Source organism: Pelophylax lessonae, assembly GCF_965119305.1.
Source record: "Pelophylax lessonae genome assembly, chromosome: 5".
Taxonomy (NCBI): domain Eukaryota; kingdom Metazoa; phylum Chordata; class Amphibia; order Anura; family Ranidae; genus Pelophylax; species Pelophylax lessonae.
In genome coordinates this window covers 235,765,449-235,789,715 of record NC_138772.1, presented here as the reverse complement: position 1 = coordinate 235,789,715, position 24,267 = coordinate 235,765,449, and the positions used below count along the sequence as shown (strand labels likewise).

Below are 24,267 nucleotides of genomic sequence, written 5' to 3'. Positions count from 1 at the left end.
TTGGAGTCCATTGAGGGACGCAGGTCCCACGCTACGGTGTTTTGATTATGCTTTAATACTGCTTTCTTTACAAAACTGAGTAGTAGAAGGAGTTATGCCGGGTTGACTTCGTTTTCTTGGTTTGCCAGTGTCCAGTCCTCTATAGGCAGCAGTAGAACTCAAAGCTGAGAGACTTTCTGTGTTTTTCAATGGACTCCAAGTATTTTTTTTTTTTTTTAACAGTGAGTTACAAAGTCTGGTATTTCTGTCTTAATCTCCACTGGGGAGATTTACCTTATTTGTCCTAGGAACCATTGTCACTTTTTGGAAATCCAAAATTTTACAGGTGTCGCTAGAATAGGAGAAATCTTTTAGTGGGGATCTGGAAATGGCTTTCTAGTAGGGGGTTTCCCCTCCATGTTTAAGAAGTAAAGGTAAATCTAGCTGATGGGATAAAGACAGAAAAAAAAACAGACTGGTTTTATTTAGAACCAGAAAGGTAGAAATTGTATCCAGAAAGGCAAGCAGAGGGCCAAGGGCTGGTTCCTAGTATTGCCTGTAGGCTCTCTACTGCTGATATTTTCCCTATTGGTGACCTGCTATGCCTAGTTTTGAATTATATGTGCGTAGATGGCCTTCTTGGTAGCAAGAGGGCTTAGCTTTCTCATGTCAGAGCTCCCCTACTGTTGACTGGTGAGGGAATTCTAAATTGGCAGGAGAGGTGCAGAAAGCACAGATCCATATGAAGCGGAACCAGAGAGTTCTTTCGGTTCTCAGATAAAGCTTTCTCTCCAGCAAGGAAAACAATGAGCAACACTGTGGAAACACCACCATATCTCACTCCTAATTTTCATCTTATCTTTCAGGAGGAATTGAAATTCAGAAACCTAAATCTTATAGGGTACTAATAAGTTATAAAAGGCTAGCGCTGAGGATTAAAATTACTTATAATACAATATAGTGAGCTGCTGCTGGTATGTGAAAGGGAAGTGCCTTAAAAAGTGTAAAATGTGAAAATACCTGCGTTGCTTCACAGAACAAATAAATAAGTATATATATGTTAATAAAAATTGTGTTTAAAGTGCTAGTGCTTAACATACTGTATACGATAACTATATCATGATAACCAATCAATATACATAAACAATCAACATGTATAAATAAATCAATAAATATGAACTGTTGTCTTAATTCATTCAATTAATCATGTGCTCAAAAAAATATGCTCAAAAAATATATATAGTGACAGTCTTTGTGCAAAAGTCCAAAGTGCTGCCTGCTCATACAAAAAGTGCCGATGCTCTCTGTACACGAGTAGGTGCTCCCCTCTTGGTCCCCTACTCACCAGAAGCCAAATAATACAGCGCTTTCAAAATCTCCTTTGATGATAAATGCCTTATTGGACCAACAATTCAACAGCTTTGTAGATGCACTGCAGATCACAACATCCAGGTAATGCTCAAAAAAGAAAGGGATGCTGGCATCGTGAAGTATGTAAAAACTTTATTCGATGCACACAATACAGGTTACACTTACAATTTAGCAGAGGTTCAAACGCCTGAAAACCATCCCACGGGTCGCCACTCAAATGGCTGTACTCACTCTCGTGTCCCCGTATGTCGGAAGTTGGATGCAGTCGGGCGTAGTACGTACTCGGACGAACGGCTTGACGCGTTTCGCTCCGCACACAGAGCGTTATCAAAAGCCCTTTGATAACTTTGATGGCTTTTGATAATGCTCTGTGTGCGGCGCATATTTTTTTGAGCACATGATTAATTGAATGAATTAAGACAACAGTTCATATTTATTGATTTATTTATGGGGTACTATCTAGAAAAATTTAAATTTTGTAGAGGTTTTCTTTTATCTTTTACTTTTGTGTTAAGGTCAGTTTGATCAATTTCCTGCTATATCCAAAACCAAAAAAAAAAAAAGTTGTGGCTTTAGATTTACTTTATGGTTTGTAAAGGGGAAAAAGGGGTTTACCTACCTAAGAAAACCATGAGGCTATGTTCACACTAGAGTGATTTTCAAATTTGACTTGCGTCACACAGAATCGCTTGACAAAGGAATTCACATTGGTTTTAGTGGTGCTCAATCACATCCATGCACCGGCATGGTGTTCTTTTGGAAAAGGTTCCTGTACTTTGGTGCGATTCCAGCAAAATTTTGACCCTCTGGAATATGCAAACTGCAGCCACTACATAATTGCACTTAAAGTCTGATCAAAATCGGATCGCAGCAGTATGAACCTAGCCTAATTCAACAAATAGGGATTATTGTACAATTTATTTTCATACTTGCAACTTGTTTTTATTGCTTTTTTTTTTTTTCCCCTACAGCGAAGAGGTGTGCAAAAGAGGTTTCACAGTAATTGTAGATATGCGTGGCTCTAAGTGGGATTCCATTAAACCATTACTGAAGATTTTACAAGAATCCTTTCCTTGTTGTATTCATGTTGCACTAATAATAAAGCCAGACAATTTTTGGCAAAAGCAAAGAACTAATTTTGGAAGTTCCAAATTTGAGTTTGAGGTAAGAATACTGTAATTCTGTAACTTTGTGTATAAATTTGTGCAGATTTTGGTTTTCCTTGTATTTCATAAGTGGAACTCTTGGCAGGCCATACATGATTAACTTTCTTTTGTTAAAGCAGGGGAGTTTTCCCAACCATTAGAATACAGTCCTCAGCACTTCTGGCTATAGCCAGCGGCACTGATCAAGCAAAAGTTTTCTAACAGGCTGCTTGAACAGAAGTCGATTTGAGAGATTGACTTCTGTACAACCAGCCCTGCTTATAGATGAAAGGAAATTTGTCCGGTCCTTGCTTAAATTTGATTAATCTATGACCGGCTTTAGAGTAACATTTTAATACTAAATTGCTATATGCAGGTGCTTGCTAAAGACTGTTCTCATTTGTGTTCTGTGTACCTTTTAGAGTGCATTCATTCACACTTGCCTATGCACCCTACCTCTGATTTAGATGTGAGAGTCCCAGCGGGTGTTCCTGCAATTAGCTTAGGGAGGCAATCCCTTTGAAAGCAATGGGAGCCTGCTGGCTCCCTCAGCTAATCGTTGCCACTCCCATATAATTGCTCACACAGTGATCACATACGAGTGATCGCCCCGGGCGCAGACTGCCTGTGTTCAGAACCGATCACTTTCATGTGCTCACTGCATGAGGGGAATTCATCAAAAACAAAGCAACCAGATTTTGGAGCAGCTGTACATGGCAACCAGTTGACTTTCCTTGCAAAGCCTTATTGAAAAATCTGAAGATAAAAGCTGATTAGTTGCCATGCATGGCTGCTCCAGATTCTGACTGCTCCAGTTTTGATAAATTCCACCCTGTGAGACTACTGGATGGGGGTTGCAATGCTTTCTAGAAGACTTCAGTAGTTTGCGATTTGACTTTTTTACTTATTGCCCTCCTTTTTAACTCGTGAAATAAACAATTGGCAGTTGGCCAGGAACCTTTGCAGTTTGTGCCCCAAGGTTGACTTTTTGTATGCCACATTTGACATATAAATATGATTTCCAAGTATATGACAGTGGATAACCAATGAAGGGGTGATCAAAATTGTATATATGGAAGCTACCACTGTGTTTTTGTGTGTTTGGTTTCACATTTTTATTCATTTTTTTAAAGCCCAGCTCTGTGCTCCATGTGTTCTGATTCCACTTCTTCCTATGTTTCAACATTGTAACATTGTGAAGTTTTATCGGTTAACTTAGTTATAAAAGTTTTTTTGGGGGATTTCCGAGTTGACAAACTTAATAATTTTGCTTTTTTACAGACTAGCTTGGTATCTTTGGAAGGCCTTACCAAAGTTGTTGATCCCTCCCAGCTAACTCCCGAATTTGATGGTTGCTTGGAGTATAACCATGAAGAATGGATAGAGATCAGGGTGGCATTTGAAGATTTTATTACAAACGCTACCCATATGCTTTCTCGACTAGATGAGCTGCAGGAAATGCTTGCTAATAAAGAATTGCCACAAGACTTAGATGGTGCCAGAAGTATGATTGAGGCACATTCTCAGTTAAAAAAAAGGGTTACAAAGGCACCAATTGAAGATCTTGATAATGAAGGACAGATGCTTCTGCAAAGAATTCAGAATAGTGAAAGTTTTCCCAAGAAAAATTCAAGTTCTGGCAATGCTGACCTTCAAAACTTTTTACCCAAAGTTTCTACCATGTTGGACAGACTTCATTCTACAAGGCACCATCTACATCAAGTGTGGCAGCAGAGAAAGTTGAAATTGGACCAGTGCTTTCAACTAAGATTATTTGAACAAGATGCTGAGAAGGTACTTATTTATTAAACTGTTTTAAAGTACTTTGTAGCCTTGTTTTAACCATTGCTAAAATTAAATTCCAAGTCAAAAGCAGCTTGTCAGCAATGCACATAGTAGTGTCCGTTTATGCTAACTAAGTTTTCTTAGCCTTACCAGTTATCAAAACAGTTCGTTATTAGCAACAACCTAATCCCTTAATGCCTATTGTATTTGTTGTGCGTTACACGTTCGAGAATCTTATTCTGAACAAAGTATAATGAGTTCTTTTTAACAGCATATACCAATCATAGTGAATACAGACTAAAATAGAGAATATATAGAATATATAGGTATATTTATTCATAAGACATGTATTCACAATAAATAGTTAGATTTGGGGTGACACAATAATATTTCATATAAAATACAAACTTAAACGATAAATGCAAATGGGATATTTGGCTCAGTAATATGAGTAAAAAGAAAACAGGATTACGTTTTCCGTGGGATAGTAAAAACCAGACCAAGTGTTCTAAATACCAGACTAAAATTATCTGCAAATTACGTAGCCAACAGGCACTCCGCTGCAGTTGAAGCGGGAATAGGCTATGCAAAACGGGAGATGAAATTGCTAATATTGTGCTAAACCGGTAATAATAAAAATGTAGAAAAACAAAAATCAGTTTTAGAGAAAAATCTACTATGGATAATACGACTTGGAAGCAATGTTCCCTTTAAGGTGCGCGCATGCGCGGACGCGCAGTGTAAATGACGGTCCCGCGCAAGCACCTATTTAGACCGCTCAGCCACAGACGTGGCGGCCAGGGAGCAGAGCGTGTGCCCCTAGAGCACGCCCATTGTGTGACAATAGCGAATGAAAATTCGCTATTGTCACACGGATCCTCCTCCTGGCCAATCAGGGAGCGGGTCTTCCCGCTTCCTGATTGGCCGAAAGGCCAACTTCATGCCATTGGCCGAGGAGGAGGCGCCGGTACTTGGGAGGACGGAGACGTGGGAAGCCGGGGACTGAAGAGTGACCATCCGTGAGGTAAGTGCATGGGGGGGGGGGGGGGGGGTGGGGTGGCTCGCGGGGGAACACTGGCAATTGGCATCTCTGCATTGATTTGGGGGAATGCTGTCAGAAGGCCTAAATAAAGTAATAAGCAAGTCACGATCAATGTGCCAAAAACAGAAGTTACAGCAGTATCCTTTCCACAAACAACATTTTTCAGATAGGAGCTTCACCAAGCCTTGGGGTGTTATTGTTATTGCTTATTTGTGTGGTCAGTTGTGGCTTTTTTGTTTTGTACTAGAGATTAATCCAATATTCTGCAGCCCCCTCTCAAATCTAGCTATGCAAAGGCAAACCTGGATCTGCCTGTTTGTGCTGACTGGTGAGCAAACAGTGGAAGGTAAAAGTTAGGCCTTTCGTATGTTTTGGGGGCTGTCATAATTGACCTTTTAAAATTCTAGTTTGCTGGCTTTCATGCTGTCCCTCTGTCTTCAATACTTTGAGCTGTTAAAATATGCAGATCGGTTAGGTTCGAGGAAAAAAGTCAGAAGTCCTTATGTGCATACGTGTTCCAGGTAAGTGATTGAGTACTGAAATAAGAGGATCATTAGAGCAGCCAGAAAGCTAGTATTTTAAAAAAGGAAAAGATAAAGCTTAACTCTGGGCAGCTAAAAAATCCTAAATGTTGTACTCTCCTGGGGACAATGCTGTGGCACTCTGCATTGATTGGGGGCAATGCTGTGGCACTCTGCATTGATTGGGGGAAATGCTGTGGCACTCTGCATTGATTGGGGGCAATGCTGTGGCACTCTGCATTGATTGGGGGCAATGTTGTGGCACTCTGCATTGATTGGGGGCAATGCTGTGGCACTCTGCATTGATTGGGGGCAATGCTGTGGGCACTCTGCATTGATTGGAGACAATGCTGTGGGCACTCTGCATTGATTGGGGGCAATGCTGTGGGCACTCTGCATTGATTGGAGACAATGCTGTGGGCACTCTGCATTGATTGGGGGCAATGCTGTGGCACTCTGCAGTGATTGGGGACAATGCTGTGGCACTCTGCATTGATTGGGACAATGCTGTGGCACTCTGCATTGATTGGGGACAATGCTGTGGCACTCTGCATTGAATTGGGGGCAATGCTGTGGGCACTCTGCATTGAATTGGGGGCAACGCTGTTGGCACTCTCCATTGACTTTCCCCCCTCCCCCCCCAGCGGGCCACAGAAAAATTATCAAACGTTGACCGGTCCGCGGCGATAAAGAGGTTGGGGAGCACTGCGCTCAGAAATTTTTTTATTTGCTCAGCACAGTAAAAAATTAGAGGGAACATTGCTTGGAAGGTAATCTATTTACCCTGAGTATAAGATTTAAAGCATATAAGGAAACGGCAATCAAATAATCGACAATGTATATTTACCACTTAAATGGCTGCTGCCTCAAAATGGTCTTTACCAGAGTCCTAAGATGGCTGCCTTTCCCAAAATTGTGGCTGGTTAGGGAGGAGTTTGCGTCTGGTGTCCTTCAGAGTTTCAAGCGTCAAATGAGGGGTGGCGCAAGATGGAGTATGTATGAGTAAGTATGAGTGTGGATGGATGGATGTCTGTGTTGAATCATGTCCCTCATCTCTCGTCTGGGTTCCTTTTTTATTATGTATAGAACAAAAGGGCCGTAAAAATTACAATAAGCTAAACCCAGAAGGAGGAACTTCCTTCCCATTGGTTGGGATAACTTAACCATTAACTGGTTGGGTCATTAGGCAACACCCCCACTAGTCACCATGTATGTTGGATATTAAAAATATGTGATAATTTCTTCATTTAGTTATAGCAATAATAAAAATTAAGAATTTTGTCCAGATTCCAATGGTCCAGGCATGGCCATCTGATAACTTTGTAATCTCTCTTGACCGATTCAGTTCTGGTAACGCCGTTTAATGAGTGTGTTATATTAAATTGGTACATAATAACCTGGGATTACAAATGTTAGACACATGTTATTCAATCAAACGGTTATCTACTTGAGAATTACTATGCTAGTAAATATAATCATAACATGGCCTGGGATCTATTATATGAAATCGAATTTAAACATCACTTAGTATATAACTGACATAATATATATTACTTCCCATGTCGCTATTGTCCGTTTTAATCAGGAGTTCCGCATCCCCTCTTGGTATATGATGGGACAAGGAGGTTGTAGATGCTTATGATTATATTAAATTCATTTGAAGATACAGGATGATGTCTAAGTGAACATCAACTAATATTTATCTGACACCATATAGCTTCCATGGGGGACTGTCCGTATGATCATAATTTCTACCTCCCCTCTTGGCGTAGGTTCATGAATGAAATGTTTTGTCTTTTTCAGGTCCTTTCGTTATTTAGCTTCCCATTGTTGAAACAATGGTTCATTTGCTGACGCTGGTGTTCTCCTGAAACTGGTCTAGTATCTGCCATTGTGTTGCCCAAAACACAATGTTTTACGACCTCCCCTGATACCTTTCTTTTCATGACCCGGGGATAGGGAGATTTATATAAACAAATTTCCAGCATGGAGCATCATAGCTGGTGAACATTTAAATAGGTCAGGCCTATGACACGAAATAGACATATATTTTTCCTATTACATGTCAGGAATTATGAACTTTCATAGGCCTCAAATTACCTCACCAGCAGTTCAGTCAAGATCTCTGGGTTTTCAAGGATACATTGTTTTGTTTGTTGAACCTGTTAAGCCACTATTGACACTTCCTTAAGTTAAACACCTATTTTTTAGACCTTTACTACCGGACAATGACACATTGGATTGGGAGTTCTCAGCTTCACTAACTGCAGGTGAATCGGGAACCAATCAGCATGGTTCTTATTCATGTTATAGCTACGTAAGCTATGATATAGTGGTCACATGCAAGCTGGAGGCTTTACTGAAAAAAGGCTGCAGTGTTGTAGCTTTAAAGCTGTAAATATTAGATCACAGTTTTAACAATAAAAATAAATCTTAACACAAAAAAATAAAATAAAAATTTTACGTCTCTAAAAACCGTTTTGGAAAATTTAGAAATGTACGTTTTTGTCTAGTTAGCTGACACTGCTAAATTTTGTGCTGGGCATCTAGGTATCAATAATCCTTGGGTATGAAAAGGTGTGTGTTTTTTTTTTTTTAATTTCTTAAGGGTCTAGGTTCCTTGCATTTGCAAAAAAAAAAAATCAAAATATAATGTCTCTCCAAAGTGTTCTCTGCTCCAGTCTTTGAAAGAACCTGCAGTAGGGCATACAAAGATCTCCGTTCTCAGATCTCAGTTCAGCTAAGAGCACACTTACTTTTGCTCCCCAATTTAAAGTGGACATAAGTGCTGGAGAACCTGTTAAAAGCTCCATGGATGAAAAATCTTTATCCAAGCTGTGGGTTCAGAATTCCCATTTTTTTATGGAAGGGGGGGATTAATGAATAGGATGAATTACTTGCCTTATTCCTCGCTCCCTGCCAGTCAGTGCTCCCCTCTGCTGTCTGATGCTCTGGAATGTGGACAGGCCTGCATATAGGCAGTGCAGGACTACATTGGCCCTACATTGTACAAGATGACTTCAGAGCTGGGACTGGTAAGAAACTGGATTCATGGAATTGGTAAAACAAAGAAGAGGTAGCCTGTGAGGAATAAAGGTAAGTATATCAACATTTTACATGTAGAAGATGCTGTTTAGATTATTACTTCTAGTGTTAAAATGCAACACTAATACCTATGTTTAAAAAAAAAAAAAAAAAAAGTGCCATACATAAATATATCTTGTGCACACATAAATGAATAACAATCCTAAATGCAAATCCTCAATATTGGTGCCTAGTACAATAAATGAAATATCATTAAAATAAACAATTCGGTATAAAATCACTTATGCAATACATAGGTATCATAAAAAGAATTAAAGTGCTATGTGCATAAGTGAAAAATATAAAAAGTCCAATATTTAAATGTGCAATAGATGATAAATCCAATGGTTACGTGATGAAAATGGCTGTTAGGACCCCCACACCATATAGGAGAGTAGTGGAATACTTTTCACCCAGTGGGTAGCGATAAAGAATTTATGCTCACCAGAAAACTTCAGACCCTAAGGACCTATATCGCTTCACATAGACAGGTGCTCAGTCTAAATTCACTGCCTGTGATCTTTCCCGCAATCCAAGGACCTAGGCAATATATGGACACAAAAATAGATATATAGTGTAATTCCATTTTATCAGAGACCATAAAAGAGTAAAAAATGTGCTTGTATTACAAAGTGCCCACCCGGCAGTGGTAAGATCCGCCACAAGATCAAGGAAATAACCCCCTTGTTATCCCCGCTGATTCTGTCACTTCGGAGCATTCTGTGGCTTCAGCCGGCGCGCGTTCCACAGGAGCCGGAAATGACGTCCCTGGATAACCGGAAGTTTCAAAAGGTAAACAGACCACAATGCATTTTGCATTTCTGAGCTGGAAAATCTTGGAGGGAGAATTCTGACACAGATTTCCAGTGAAGTGGCGAGATTGCACCTTCATAAATAGGCTGTTTCTGTTCCTGTCAGTGACAGATTCTTTGTGTGTGGAGATTATCAGCGGGGAACATGTTCTCCCCCATCTTCTCGGTTTCATAAACCGATAATGATCCGATGAGCTGCGATCCTCAGGATCGCAGCTCATCTCGGTTTCATAAACAGACACCTTAGAGTGAAATGCTTTATTCACATGCATTTCTGCTGCTAGTCTTATGCAAGCTATACTGATAGCACATTTCTTTGCTGCAACAACCATTTCCCCTCAACACACACAGTGTTTGACAGGGGAATCCCTCCCACCAAGCCATTTTATCTTCCTGGTGGAAGCGACCCCTGCCAGGAGAAGAGGGAAATTGCTAGCGGCTATACCAACTGCTAGCGATAATTGCATGCTACTGCTGGTAGGCTGTTTGTACCCAAGTTGATTGAGCGGCCGGGTCCTGATGAACTGGCCGAGATTTGAACTATCTGTGGCCGGCCTTAAATTGATAAGATAAATGCACTTTTTATTATAAACAGGAGATCTGTTGCTGTTCTGCTTAATTCTGGACCATTCATAGCGTAGTTTACTGTACTTTTAGTAGACCACCTGGTAAACTTGCTCAATTTGTTGAGACTCTTCACACAGGGCATTTTAATCTGGGCCCCATGCAAGCCTGCATTTTATCAGCACTGCGATGTATAGGTGTTAAATGATGGCAGTCCCATAGCTGTAATTTAGGACGCAGCAGCTGCATGGATCAATACTGCTAATGTGTGGGTGCATGGCCCCTAACTCACCTTGGGCATGGATTAAAATGCCCCATGTAAACAAGGCCTTATGGCAATAAAAATAATTGAGTGGCTTGGCTGCAACCAAGAAAAAACAGCCTGAATCCTGCTATAAACAAAAACAAGCTCATGGCTACTGCTATTTGGTATCTCTTCCCCATTCGAAGAAACCTACATGTTCTTTTCCAGTTCACTGACTATTACAGGATGTTCTGTACATACACTAGTGGGGGGGTGACTGGGTGGACAAAGACTTGTTTTGTCAGGCTTGGCCATGCAATTGTGGGTGGTGTCTATGAATGTTTGCCAAACTCTAGCCACCTGGGTGCAGCACATGTAGTGCAATCCCAAATTGATCCTTTTGGATGCCTCAGGGCTCTAAAAAAAAATGGAGTTTCTCGCAGTAGCCTTTCCCTACTGTGTAGACGGTTTGGTGGGATTTCTTGTGTCCACATTCTCATCTGGCACTCTTGTCAGTACAGAAAGGAAGGACTCAATTTGATGGTCAACAACTCTTTGGAGAATCAATGTACACCTTTTACTAAGGTAGTCACAGGCAGAAAGAGGACGCTTACCTAGTCAGAAGGAAGCTGAGGTGCCCATGGCAAGGGCTGTTGCTTCCTGGTTTTTAGCAGAGCTGCTTTCATCCCCAACCTACATCTCTAAGATTCTAAATCCTTCACTCAGTTCAGCCCTAAGTCCTGAATGTCCTAGCCAGCAAAGTCGTCCTCACAATGAAACTGTGCCCCACTTGTGATAAGTGGAGGGACATTTAATTGGCCTTTTGACCACCTGGACTTTGGGCATTTTGCATCTATGGGTCTGGGAAGTGAGTTCCAAGTGGTACAGGCAGGAGTTGTTCCACTCCCTACCCACCTCTCTACTTTGTGCCTTCACCTGCCTGATTCTCCGACGAGATTGCAGGCTCCTTGTAGCAATTTCAAGAAATGCTTTCAGGGCATTCATTCAAACTGTTTTATGGTTCTGAAGCCCAGTGGTGGCGTTGGCCCTCTCCTAGCATTGTTGTAGGTCCAGAAGTTCCAGATGTAATTTGATCGGTCTTTATTACATCGCTGCAACAAGGGGAATTTCTTACATCTATAGACCTTAAGAATGCTTATGTACTTAAAGCACAGCTCCACCCAAAAGGGGAAGCTTTGCTTCATTCCTTCTCCCAATTTTTGGCACCTTTTGGGGAGGGAGGGGGGAGCAAGTATCTGTTTTTGACAGGTACTAGTCCCTAATTCAGGGAGACCTTGTCGCGGAAGTTTGGCCTCCCTCCCTCCTTCCACCACTTCCAGGCCATTCAGAAAGCGCACCACGCTTGGTGCATGCACAGTAGGGAACTGGCAGTGAAGTCTTGAAGTTTCCCTTACAAGGAATGGTGGCAGCAGCAGCACCCGAGAGCTGATTTGAAAAGCCCCTGGACAGGTAAGTTTCCTAATATGGGGGCGTGGCTAACGGCCGAGATGTAAGCAGCACGGCTTCAGAGCTCTGGCGGCACCTGTTGATTCTACGCTCATCCTGGCACAGATCCTGACTACTGAACCCCCCAATTCTGCTTACACTACCTGCCTACCACTTACCGCAGCGACCGTCATGGTCAAAATCGACTCTCGGGACGAAATCGGCCGCAGCCTTGCAGCCTAATCCGGGCCGCGAGGCCTCCCAAGATGGCGCCGGACCCTCCTCACAGCCCGCGCTTCCACCCAGGGAGAAGCCAGGTCACTCCGGACTGAGTTCCTCGCATCCCCGCATCATCAGGTAAGCCTGGCACTGCACCCCCGAAATCCCGACCCCCCCCCCCCACCACCACCATAAAGGAGCACTTTGCAGACTCTCTTGTCATCCCGTGGACTTTCTGCTCCCTCTGGAGTCCTCTGATTCAGAGGCTGATGTGGTCGCCATGGACGGCCCCCTACCTGAAGGGTAGCTGTCCTCGCAGTCAGATGGTGAAGAGGACCTGTCTTCTTCAGCTGCAGCATGTGAACACGCTTTAGTGGAAGCTCTGATTTTTTCAGTGAGGGAAACTTTAGAAATGACTGATTAGTCCACTCCGGCAGGGACGCAGGTGGCCTTTGGCTCCTGTAGGACCCAAAAGTCTGGCAAGGTTTTTTCCCTGTCCCAAGACTTTTCATGATATTGCGAATGGCCAATGGCGGCACGTTAAGCGCGTGCTAGTAGTGCCAAAACGCTTTAAACGCCGGTATCCTGTTGCTGATACATTCTCCTACCATTGGACGGTGCCACAAAAGGTGGATAACCCTGTTTCCAGGTTAAAAAAATACTATTGTGCACGTGGAAGATTCCCTAGTTTTTACGGTTCTGGTGGGCAGGTGGGTGGAATCCCTTTCCCGCCATCTTCACGTGTTGGCGGGTTCCAGTTTGAAACTTGTCTTTGTGTCTGTTTTAGTGTCACAGACGGTTACGGAATGGATAAGTGTTCTGAAAGGGAACTTGGACCCTGACGTGGTTCCCCCAGAACTGATGGAACTTTTGGACCAGATGGCCCAGGCCCTGGTGTTCCTGTGTAATACGTCCCTAGATGCAGCTCCCCTAGTGACCAGTGTTTCGTCCGTGGGGATTGCCCTGCGACGCATGGTTTGGCTGAATAGCTGGTCGGCTGACCAAGCTTCCAAGAAAGCCCTGACAGATCTCCCTTTTCTGGGAGAGCGTTTGGCGACTCACTGGATGAGTTAATCAAGGGTCTGACTGGCGGGAAGAGTACTCTTCTTCCTCAATCCTCCAAAGGTAAAACAACCTATGCTAAGCGGGGTCCGTCCTTTACTGCTCAGACTTTTTTTTTGTGTCCCCGGGGCGCAAGAAAAAGGTAAGCCATTCAGAGCTTCTGGAGGGGCTAAGAAGCACTGGGTCAAATCCAAGGCCAGTCAGTCCTGTGCTGCGGGCAAGTCCTCTTCAGCATGAAGGGGGCGCCCTCCCCCGTTTCTGGGGTTGGGGGATGTCTGCGCTTCTTTCAGGATCCCTGGACTTCCTTTGTGGACAAATGGGTTCACAAGCTGATTTGTTCCGGCTACAAAATAGAATTTTGGTCCTGGCCGGGGGACAGGTTTTTTTCAGTAAAATCTTCACCTGTCTCCAGAGCGTTTGCAAGCTCTTTGGGAAGCTGTGCAGGATCTCCTGGCTCAAGGCATGAGCGTGCCGGTTTTTCCACATTAACGCTCTCACGGTTTCTATTCAAACCTGTTCACAGTGCCCAGAAAAGAGGGCAAGGTGCATTCAATCCTGGACCTCAAGGCTCTGAACCACTTTGTGCGGTGGCAGAAGTTTTGAATGGAGTCCATTCGGTCGGTGGTGGCATCCTTGAATCAGGGTGATTTTCTAGCCTCCATCGATATCAAGGATGCGTATCTCCACGTCCCCATATTCAAGGGACATCAGCGATTCCTCCGCTTTGTGGTGGCAGAGGAGCATTTTCAATTTGTGGCGTTACCCTTTGGTTTTGCCTCGGCTCCCAGAGTTTTTACCAAGGTCCTGGCCCCTGTGCTGGCCTTGCTACGTCAGCGAGGAATCTCAATTTTGGGATATCTGGACGATTTCCTGTTGCGAACAGACTCTCATTTGGATCTGTTGACCAACATCTGTATTACAGTTCAGGCCCTTCAAGAATTCGGGTGGATCATCAATTTCAAGAAATCTGCTCTGACGCCATCCGTATGGGTCACTTATCTGGAGATTTCTCTGCTTTCTTTGTCGCAGAAGGTTGCCTTTCTGGTGGCTATTACTCCTGCTCGCAGAGTATCTGAGTTTGTGGCGCTGTCCTGTCCGTCTTATTTGGTGGTCCACAGGGATAAAGTGGTTCTCAGACCTAATCCGTCTTTTCTCCCGAAGGTGGTGTCGGATTTTCATCTTAATGAAGACATTGTGTTGCCATTCTTGTGTCCTAAGCCTAAGCATCCCAGAGAAATTGCCTTGCATTCTTTGGATGTGGTTCAGGCGATAAGAGTTTAGCTGCCGGTTACTGAGTCCTTTTTAGAAAATCGGATTCTCTTTTTTTTGTGCTTACAGACGGTCCTCGCAAATGTTTGGCTGCATCTGCTGCGATCCATTTCCATATGGATCAGGCAGACGGTTGTTTAGGCTTATGAACTCAACGGTCAGGTTTCCTCCTTTCCCTGTAAAGGCACATTCTACTAGAGCGCTGACTGCCTCTTGGGCTTTTTGCCATCAGGCCTCTGTTGTACAAGTTTGTAAGGCAGAGACTTGGTCGTCTGTGCATACTTTTACAAAATTCTACAAGGTGGATTTGTTGGCATCTTCGGATGTGTCTTTTGGCTGCAACATTTTGCAGGCTGCTGTTTTGTAAGAGAATGTTTTTTGTTTCTCTTAGGGGTCTTTTACCTGGGTGAGCTTCATGTTACCCAGTTGGCTAAGTTTAGCCTTTGGAGTTTTCATTACTTTCTGGTTGCGTTTTTCCCACCCCTCATGCCTACACTGCTTTAGCTGATGATTATGAGGCTGCGTCTGTCAATGGACGATAGACAACAGTTTTGTAAGATCTTACCGTAAAATCTTCTTTTTCTCTGAAGTCCATTGACAGACGCAGCACCCGCCCCTCTATTTTGGGGATGTTTTTTCTTCTTCACTGCTTGCAACTAAACTGGTTTGCTGAGTGTGTGTGGGTTCTGCCATGGGTGTGTACATGTAAATTTTTTCCTGACTAGACTACTCCTGCAGGGCGCAGCATAACCCATTCAGCAGATAAGATGAGGCTGCGTCTGTCAATGGACTTCAGAGAAAAAGATTTTACAGTAAAATCTTACAAAAATCTTTTTATTTTTTTTTATTTTACATTAGTAACTTTAAAATAAAATAGAATAAAAAAAAAAACAAAAAAAAACCCTCTTTGCATAATGATGCCACCATGCAGTGCATATTTACTTTTAACTGTTCAGGAAACTGAACTGGTACGGTCACGATCAGTCAGGCACAGCAAATAAACCAATATTCGAGGGTAATGCTTATTTCTACCATAAGAATCAGTTGACTGTCACTTTATATCAACATTTACAATTCTCAGATACATTCAAAGAAACTGCACAGTCTAACAATAACGCCATTAGTGTGTGGATTATAACGGTCACAACTTTTTATCAACTCCTCTCTCTCAGTATTCGCAATGACAATAAAGGTAAATATCACACTAAAATACTACTAGGGACAGTACCCTGATGTAAGGCTGCCCTATTTGACAGTTACTGATCTATTTTTCCTTTACATTAGTGTGATATTTACTTCTATTGTCAAATTTGTCAGTGCTACGAGTGAGATGTTGGTAAAAAGTGGTGGTTATAGTTCCACATGCTAATGGCATTTGTAGCCTGCTCATTTCTCCTATGACTTTAATTGACAAATAAAACAGTTGTTTAATTATTGATTCTTCCTATTACGATAAGAACAGTCCAGAAGTATTAGGTATGCTACTTATATTGGAAATATAAATATCTGGATAATAAGACTATTTGTTTCGAATCGTGCCAACATGACCCTTGCTCTATTCTGCCGGCCTCTACAGAGGTCACCTGTGACACTGAATACCCTCTCTGCAAAGACTTGAGAAGCTGGCATAGCCAGCAGGTCTAATTCAAAAGGTTTTAGCTGGTGATAAGTGCCACAGTCAGTGTAACAGCCAAAAATCTGTTCCGGTGTCCTCAGTGATGGTGGCAGCTTGGTGCAAAAGCTCTTCCTTCTATTTTATGATCTGCTGCTCTATGCTGTTTGGGGAGATTCTCTGCCTGGGTCTTCTGCGGCATTTGGAAAGAAAGCAAAAGACTGTTTGCTAAGATGGTTATCGTGCTTCTTCCGCTTCCTGTGATGTCAGCTTCCTATGTACTTTCTCCATCATGCTAACAAAGTCCTCATCTTAAATCATTCTGACTGGTAATCCAGTGCGGCCAAGCCTGCTCCCTGACCTGTTGTTCCTTAGTCAATTTTTTATTTTGAAGCACCTAAAAGAGCAGTGCAAATAGCCTGCTGTGGCGGTGCACTGGCTTGACATGGCCCATCATTGGGAGGTTTTCTTTATCTGTGCGGTTGAATTGGGAGGGGGGGAATCAAGTTATTCTCATTTTACTTTCTCTCTTGCTCCACACAGTCAGGTCCGATTTGTCTCTCTAATATACTACATGCATGACCCTTAGGCCTTCAGGCTTCCTGTGCCATGCAAAAATTGACAGTGCCCCACCCTGATCATTATATATATATATATATATATATATATATATAGAGGATATTCTATTCTATACATGTATATGATAGAATATCCTGTATATGATAGAATAGCCTGTATATGTATATGATAGAATATCCTGTATATATGTGTGTGTGTATGTGTATGTGTATGTATATATATATATATATATATGATCCTGGTCAAAAGTTTACATACCCCAGTTCGTAATACAGTGTATTGTCCCCTTAAAAATCAGTGACCGCTTGAAGTCTTTTTTGGTATTTATGGATGAGTCTCTTTATCTTCTCAGATGGTAAAGCTGCCTGTTCTTCCTGGCAAAAAACCTCCAGTTCCTGTACATTCTTGGGCTGTCTTGCATGAACTGCACGTTTGAGATCTCCCCAGAGTGGCTCAATGATATTGAGGTCAGGAGACTGAGATGGCCACTCCAGAACCTTCACTTTATTCTGCTGTAGCCAATGACAGGTCGACTTGACCTTGTGTTTAAGATTGTCATGTTGGAATGTCCAAGTACGTCCCATGCGCAATTTCCGGGCTGATGAATGCCAATTTTCCTCCAGTATTTTTTTAAAAAACGTACTGCATTCATCTTGCCATCAATTCTGACCAAATTTCCTGTGCCTTTTGTAGCTCACACAAAACATCAGCGATCTACCTCCGTGTTTCACAGTAGGAATGGTGTACCTTTCATTGTAGGCCTTGTTGACTTCTCTCCAAATGTAGCATTTATGGTTGTGGCCAAAAAGCTCAATTTTGGTCTCATCACTCCAAATGACTTTGTGCCAGAAGGTTTGAGGCTGGTCTCTGTGCTGTTTGGCGTATTTTAAGCGGGATACTTTGTGGCATTTGCGTAGTAATGGCTTCTTCTGGCGACTCGATCATGCAGCCAATCTTTCTTCAAGTGCCTCCTTATTGTGCATCTTGAAACAGACACACTACATGTTTTCAGAGAGTCCTGTATTTCACCAGAAGTTTTGTGGGTTTTTCTTTGCATCCCAAACAATTTCCCTGGCAGTTGTGGCTGAAATTTTAGTTGGTCTACCTGACTGTGGTTTGGTTTCAACAGATCCCCTCATTTTCTACTTCTTGATTAGAGTTTGAACACTGCTGATTGGCATTCTAAATTCTTTGGATATCTTTTTATATCCCTTTCCTGTTTTATACAGTTCAACTACCTTTTCCCGCAGATCCTTTGACAATTCTTTTGCTTTCCCCATGACTCAGAATGCAGAAATGTCAGTGCAGCACTGGATGAAAGATGCAAGGGTCTATCAGGAGTCCAGAAACTCATTGACCTTTTATGCAAACAGATCACAGGGGAGGATGGTTACCTTTTAACCGCTTTACCACTGCTCACTGTGCTGCTACTGCAGCACAGTGGCTCGTTATCGTCTGGCGACGTAGGTCTACGTCGCCAGACATTCCCCTCTCTCAGCGGCGCGCTCCCGCTGTTTTCAGTCACAGCGGGAGTCGGGCCTGGGGAGGAGCGTTGGCGATCGCCGCTGCTCTTCCCCGATCGTCAGGGAATCTAGTTTGGAGATCCGCCCGCCTGTGTAAACAGAGCGGGCGGATCTCCTAAGTGACAGGCAGGGTCAGATTTCAGGGTTCAGCATAGCTGAACCCTCGATCTGTCCTTGTGTCACTCAGTCACCCCCCCCCCCCACACGTTAGTAAGCACCAGGCATACATTAACCCCTCCCTCTCCAATAAAACGAACCCCTTCCCTGCCAGTGTCATTTTTACAGTAACAGTGCATATATATAGCACAGATTACTGCAGTAATGTCACTGGTACCCCCAAAAGTGTCAAAAATGTCAGTCAAGGGTCCGATCTGTCTGCCGTAATGTCGCAGTCCCACAAAAAAAACGCAGATCGTCGCCATTACGCGTTAAAAAAAACACACCAAAAATGACAAATATTTCACTTTGTTAGTAAACGCAATAACTTTTGCGCAAACCAATCAAAATACGCTTATTGTGATTTTTTTTTACCAAACAGATTTTTTTTACCAAACATAGGTAGCAGAAAACAAATTGGCCAAAAATTAAAAAAAAAAATAGATTTTTTACATTTTTTTTTTGGGGGGAATTTCATATAAAAAAATGTTAAAAATATTGTTATTTTTTCAAAATAAACGCTCTTTTTTTGTTTATAGCGCAAAAAGTAAAAATCGCACAGGTGATCAAATACTACCAAAAGAAAGCTCTGTTTGTGGGGAAAAAAAGGACGTAAATTTCGTTTGGGTACGGCCTCGCACGACCACGCAATTGTCAGTTAGTCGCAGAGCGCCGAATCGCAAAAAGTGGCCCAGACGTAAGACAGCAAAATCCTCCGGTGGTAAAGTGGTTAATAGCCATTCAAACCTCTTTGTGTCAACTTGCGTGCATGTTCACCAGGGTATTTGGTTAGTTTCTGTTGTCATTATGATTTAAAAAGAGTAAACACAGTTGATAATAAATGGCTTCATCCTGAGTGAAAGAAAAGTTTTTGTGTTATTCATATTCTCTGAAAAATGGCCAGGAAATCATACATTCTGGCAGGGTATGTAAACTTATGAGCACAACTGTGTGTGTGTGTATATGTGTGTGTGTATGTATGTATGTATAATATATATACAGTGCCTTGCAAAGTATTCAGCCCCCTTGAACTTTGCAACCTTTTGCCACATTTCAGGCTTCAAACATAAAGATGTAAAACTGTAATTTTTTTGTGAAGAATCAACAAGTGGGACATAATCATGAAGTGGAACGAAATTTATTGGATATTTCAAACTTTGTTAAAAAAACTGAAAAATTGGGCGTGCAAAATTATTCAGCCCCTTCACTTTCAGTGCAGCAAACTCTCTCCAGATGTTCAGTGAGGATCTCTGAATGATCCAATGTTGACCTAAATGACTAATGATGATAAATAGAATCCACCTGTGTGTAATCAAGTCTCCGTATAAATGCACCTGCACTGTGATAGTCTCAGAGGTATGTTTAAAGCGCAGAGAGCATGATGAAGAACAAGGAACACACCAGGCAGGTCTGAGATAGTGTTGTGGAGAAGTTTCATGCCGGATTTGGATACAAAAGATTCTCCAAGCTTTAAACATCCCAAGGAGCACTGTGCAAGCGATAATATTGAAATGGAAGGAGTATCAGACCACTGCAAATCTACGAAGACCTGGCCGTCCCTCTAAACTTTCAGCTCATACAAGGAGAAGACTGATCAGAGATGCAGCCATGAGGCCCATGATCACTCTGGATGAACTTCAGAGATCTACAGCTTAGGTGGGAGACTCTGTTCATAGGACAACAATCAGTCGTATACTGCACAAATCTGGCCTTTATGGAAGAGTGGCAAGAAGAAAGCCATTTCTTAAAGATATCCATAAAAAGTGTTGTTTAAAGTTTGCCACAAGCCACCTAGGAGACACACCAAACATGTGGAAGAAGGTGCTCTGGTCAGATGAAACCAAAATCAAACTTTTTGGCAATAATGCAAAACGTTATGTTTGGCGTAAAAGCAAAACAGCTCATCACCCTGAACGCACCATCCCCACTGTCAAACATGGTGGTGGCAGCATCATGGTTTGGGCCTGCTTTTCTTCAGCAGGGATAGGGAAGATGGTTAAATTGATGGGAAGATGGATGGAGCCAAATACAGGACCATTCTGGAAGAAAACCTGATGGAGTCTGCAAAAGACCTGAGACTGGGACGGAGATTTGTCTTCCAACAAGACAATGATCCAAAACATAAAGCAAAATCTACAATGGAATGGTTCACAAATAAACATATCCAGGTGTTAGAATGGCCAAGTCAAAGTCCAGACCTGAATCCAATCGAGAATCTGTGGAAAGAACTGAAAACTGCTGTTCACAAACCCTCTCCATCCAACCTCACTGCGCTCAAGCTGTTTTGCAAGGAGGAATGGGCAAAAATTTCAGTCTCTCAATGTGCAAAACTGATAGAGACATAGCCCAAGCGACTTACAGCTGTAATCGCAGCAAAAGGTGGCGCTACAAAGTATTAACTTAAGGGGGCTGAATAATTTTGCACGCCCAATTTTTCAGTTTTTTTTTGTTAAAAAAGTTTGAAATATCCAATAAATTTTGTTCCACTTCATGATTGTGTCCCACTTGTTGATTCTTCAAATAAAAATTACAGTTTTATATCTTTATGTTTGAAGCCTGAAATGTGGCAAAAGGTCAAAGTTCAAGGGGGCCGAATACTTTCGCAATGCACTGTGTGTATGTATATGTATGTGTATATATATATATATATATGTGTGTGTGTGTGTGTGTGTGTGTGTGTGTGTGTGTGTGTGTGTATGTGTATGTATATATATATATATATATATATATATATATGTGTATATATATATTTATTGTGTATGTCTGTGTGCTTGCTGTGGGGGCCCCCGAGCCGAGCTGCAGCTCCGTGTGTCCATTCAGACCCGAAGCTGACCTTTGGCCCGCCCCCTCTCTCTCCTGATTGGCTAACTGACTTTGAGAGTCGCAGGAGCCAAGGGCTCCGTGCTGCTTTCTCAGCCAATGAGGAGGGGAGTCCCAGGCAGCCAAACCACATTTCTGCTACATTGCTAGATCTAGATGGACCTAAGGTATGAAGGGGGCCTGCTGCACAAAGATGGCTTTTTATTTTATTGCATAGAGGCTGCATTAACCACTTAAGCCCCGGAAGATTTTACCCCCTTCCTGACCAGACCCTTTTTTGTGATTTGGCACTGCGTGACTTTAACGGACAATTGCGCGGTCGTGCGACGCTGTACCTAAACGAATTTGACATCCTTTTTTCCCCACAAACATAGCTTTCTTTTGGTAATTTTGCAAAAATAACTATTTTTCACATTTTCTTTTATATGAAATTCCCCCCCAAAAAAATGTAAAAATCAAACTTTTTTAACATTTTTGGCCTATTTGTTTTCAGCTACATATGTTTGGCAAAAAAAATCACAATAAGCGTATTTTGATTGGTTTGCGCAAAAGTTATTGCGTTTACTAACTACAGGAAAGATTTTTGTGTTCTTTTTTTTTTTTTAAACGAGTAATGCCGGCGATCTGAGATTTTTTTTTTTTTTTTTTTTTTGCGGGACTGGGACATTGTGGCAGACAGATCGGACCCTTGACTGACATTTTTTACACTTTTGGGGGTACCAGTGACATTACTACAGTAATCAGTGCTATACATATGCACTGTTACTGTAAAAATGACACTGGCAGGGAAGGGGTTAACTTTATTGGAGAAGGAGGGTGTGTCCCTAGGGGCATGTTTCTAACTGTAAAGGGGCATGGCTTTTCATGTAACAGCAGAGATCTACGATCCTACATAGCATGACCGTATGATCTCTGCATTTACGTTAGTCGCCTGCCTTTCTCCCTCTGTAACTTATGATCGCGAGTGACCGGCGGACATCGGGTGCGCCGGTCACTCGCGCGGAGGTGTCCGTAAACAAGCGGGGGCGGGAGCGCGCCTCCAGCAGCGCGCTCGCCACCTATTGGGTTACAGGCGAGTGACGTACCCATACGTCACTTTGCCTGCACGGGGCTGACTGCCGCAGTATATGTACTTGTGGCGGTCGGCAAGCGGTTAAGATAAACTTTCTGCCTTTACAACCACTTTAGGAGTTGAGTGCATACGGAAATGTACATATGTTTCAGTTATGTTCTGCATTTTTCTATTTTGTCTTGACTCACTTTAAAAAAGTTTTAACTCCAAAGTAACGAGCTGTATATTTTTTTATTTTAATGATATACTATGTTTGGTACTGCTTAATTCAACTCTGTATTCTTTTTTTTATGTGCACTAAAAAAACTTTTCTTAACCACTTAACGCAAACTGACGTAGGCCTACGTCAGCTGACTTTAAGTTGTTGTACCGGGATGTTGCCTCTAGCTAGAGGCATCATCCTGGTACCTTTTTTTTAGAGCCGACGGTAACTACCGATGCAGCTCTGGAGCCAATCGATCGTTACCCCGGGGAGCGAGAGGGGACGTCCCCCCTCCCGCCGCCTTCCGTGGCTCTGCCCGGGTCTCCCGTCCCACCGGGAAACCCAAGCAACCAGCCAGTGGACGCGCTTCGATCGGGTCTCCGATGACGTAACTCGGAGGCGATGTCCATGACGTCACATCCGGGTTACTCGGCTGCTAAAGGCGGCAGTTTCAAAAAGTGAGTGTATTCAAAAACGCCGTTTTCGGCGTTTTGAATACATGGAAGTATAGTGGAGGGGTCTAGGGTCTTTTAGACCCTCGATCCCTCCATAAAGAGTACCTGTCACTGCATATTGCTGTCACAAGGGATGTTTACATTGCTTGTGACATCAATAAAAGTGATCAGTTTTTTTTTTTTATTTAAAACCTGTGTTAAAATTAAAAAAAAAAAAAAAACCAATAGGAAAAAATTTAAATAAATTTTAGCCACCCCTGTCGCCGTGAGCTTGCGCACGAGAGAAAACGTACACTGAAGTTGCGCCGCAAATGAAATCGCTGTTCAAACCACACGTGAGGTATCGCTGCGATTGCCAGATCGTGAGCAATAATTAAAAAAAAAAAAAAAAAGAGCTACACTCTAACTCTAAACTGGTAACCGTTAAACAATTTTAAAGGGTCGCCTATGGAGATTTTTATTGACTGTAGTTTGTCGCCATTCTGCGGGTGTGCGCAATTTTAAACCAGAACATGTTGGGTATCTATTTACTCGGCGTGTCATCATCTTTCACAATATACAAAAAAAAATGGGCTAACTTTACTGTTTAGTTTTTTTTAAATGCAAGTGAAATGTGATTTTTCTTAATTTTTTCCAAAGAAATGGCGTTTGAAAGACAGCTGCGCTAATACCGCGTGACAAAAATTTTTGCAATGACCGCCATATTATTCTTTGCTAAAAATATATATATAATGTTTGGGGGTTCTAAGTAGTTTTCTAGCAAAATATACTGATTTTAACTTGTATACAAAAAGTGTCAAAAACAGGCTCAGTCTTAAGGCCAGTACACACTTGACGGAAATCAGACGAAATATCCTCCGATTTTCCTCTCTTGCTCAGCGTTCATAGCCGTTTTTAGTTGACAGTGCATAAATGTTCACGATATTTCTAGTCCGATTTTTTATTTTTTTTTTGGGACATTTGCTCCTAGACTTCCGGGTCGTCAGCAACTTCAGATCATGCGCGATCTTTCATATCCGATTTTTCACGGACGTACTGTATACACATTAAACGAAAATTGGTCGTCTGGGGACAGATGATAAAAATTTTGGTGTTTGTCCCTCCGTTTTTTTCCGTTGAAAATGTCGGCATCGGCTGCTGAAAGTTGTGTACACACTAGCCGAAAATCGTACGATTTTACCTCAGACGGGAATTTTTGGCAGATTTTCTTCTTGTGTGTAACCCACTTTATAGTGGTTAAACAGTTGTGCAAGATTTTCATTTTCCATTGTTTTTTTCACTGCCTTTTTTTTTTTTTTTCAACCA

The 24,267-nt window shown here is 42.2% G+C and overlaps 1 protein-coding gene across 3 annotated transcripts in view; it reads left to right on the top strand.

Moving 5' to 3' along the window:
• TRIO (trio Rho guanine nucleotide exchange factor) overlaps nucleotides 1-24,267 on the top strand; it is an 855,771-nt gene that overhangs the window by 98,888 nt on the left and 732,616 nt on the right. For all 3 annotated transcript variants that reach the window (XM_082259530.1, XM_082259529.1, XM_082259531.1), the window contains exons 4-5: nucleotides 2,322-2,514; nucleotides 3,777-4,289. In XM_082259530.1, coding sequence (XP_082115656.1) covers nucleotides 2,322-2,514; nucleotides 3,777-4,289 — 706 coding nt within the window. The remainder of the gene's footprint in view (nucleotides 1-2,321; nucleotides 2,515-3,776; nucleotides 4,290-24,267) is intronic.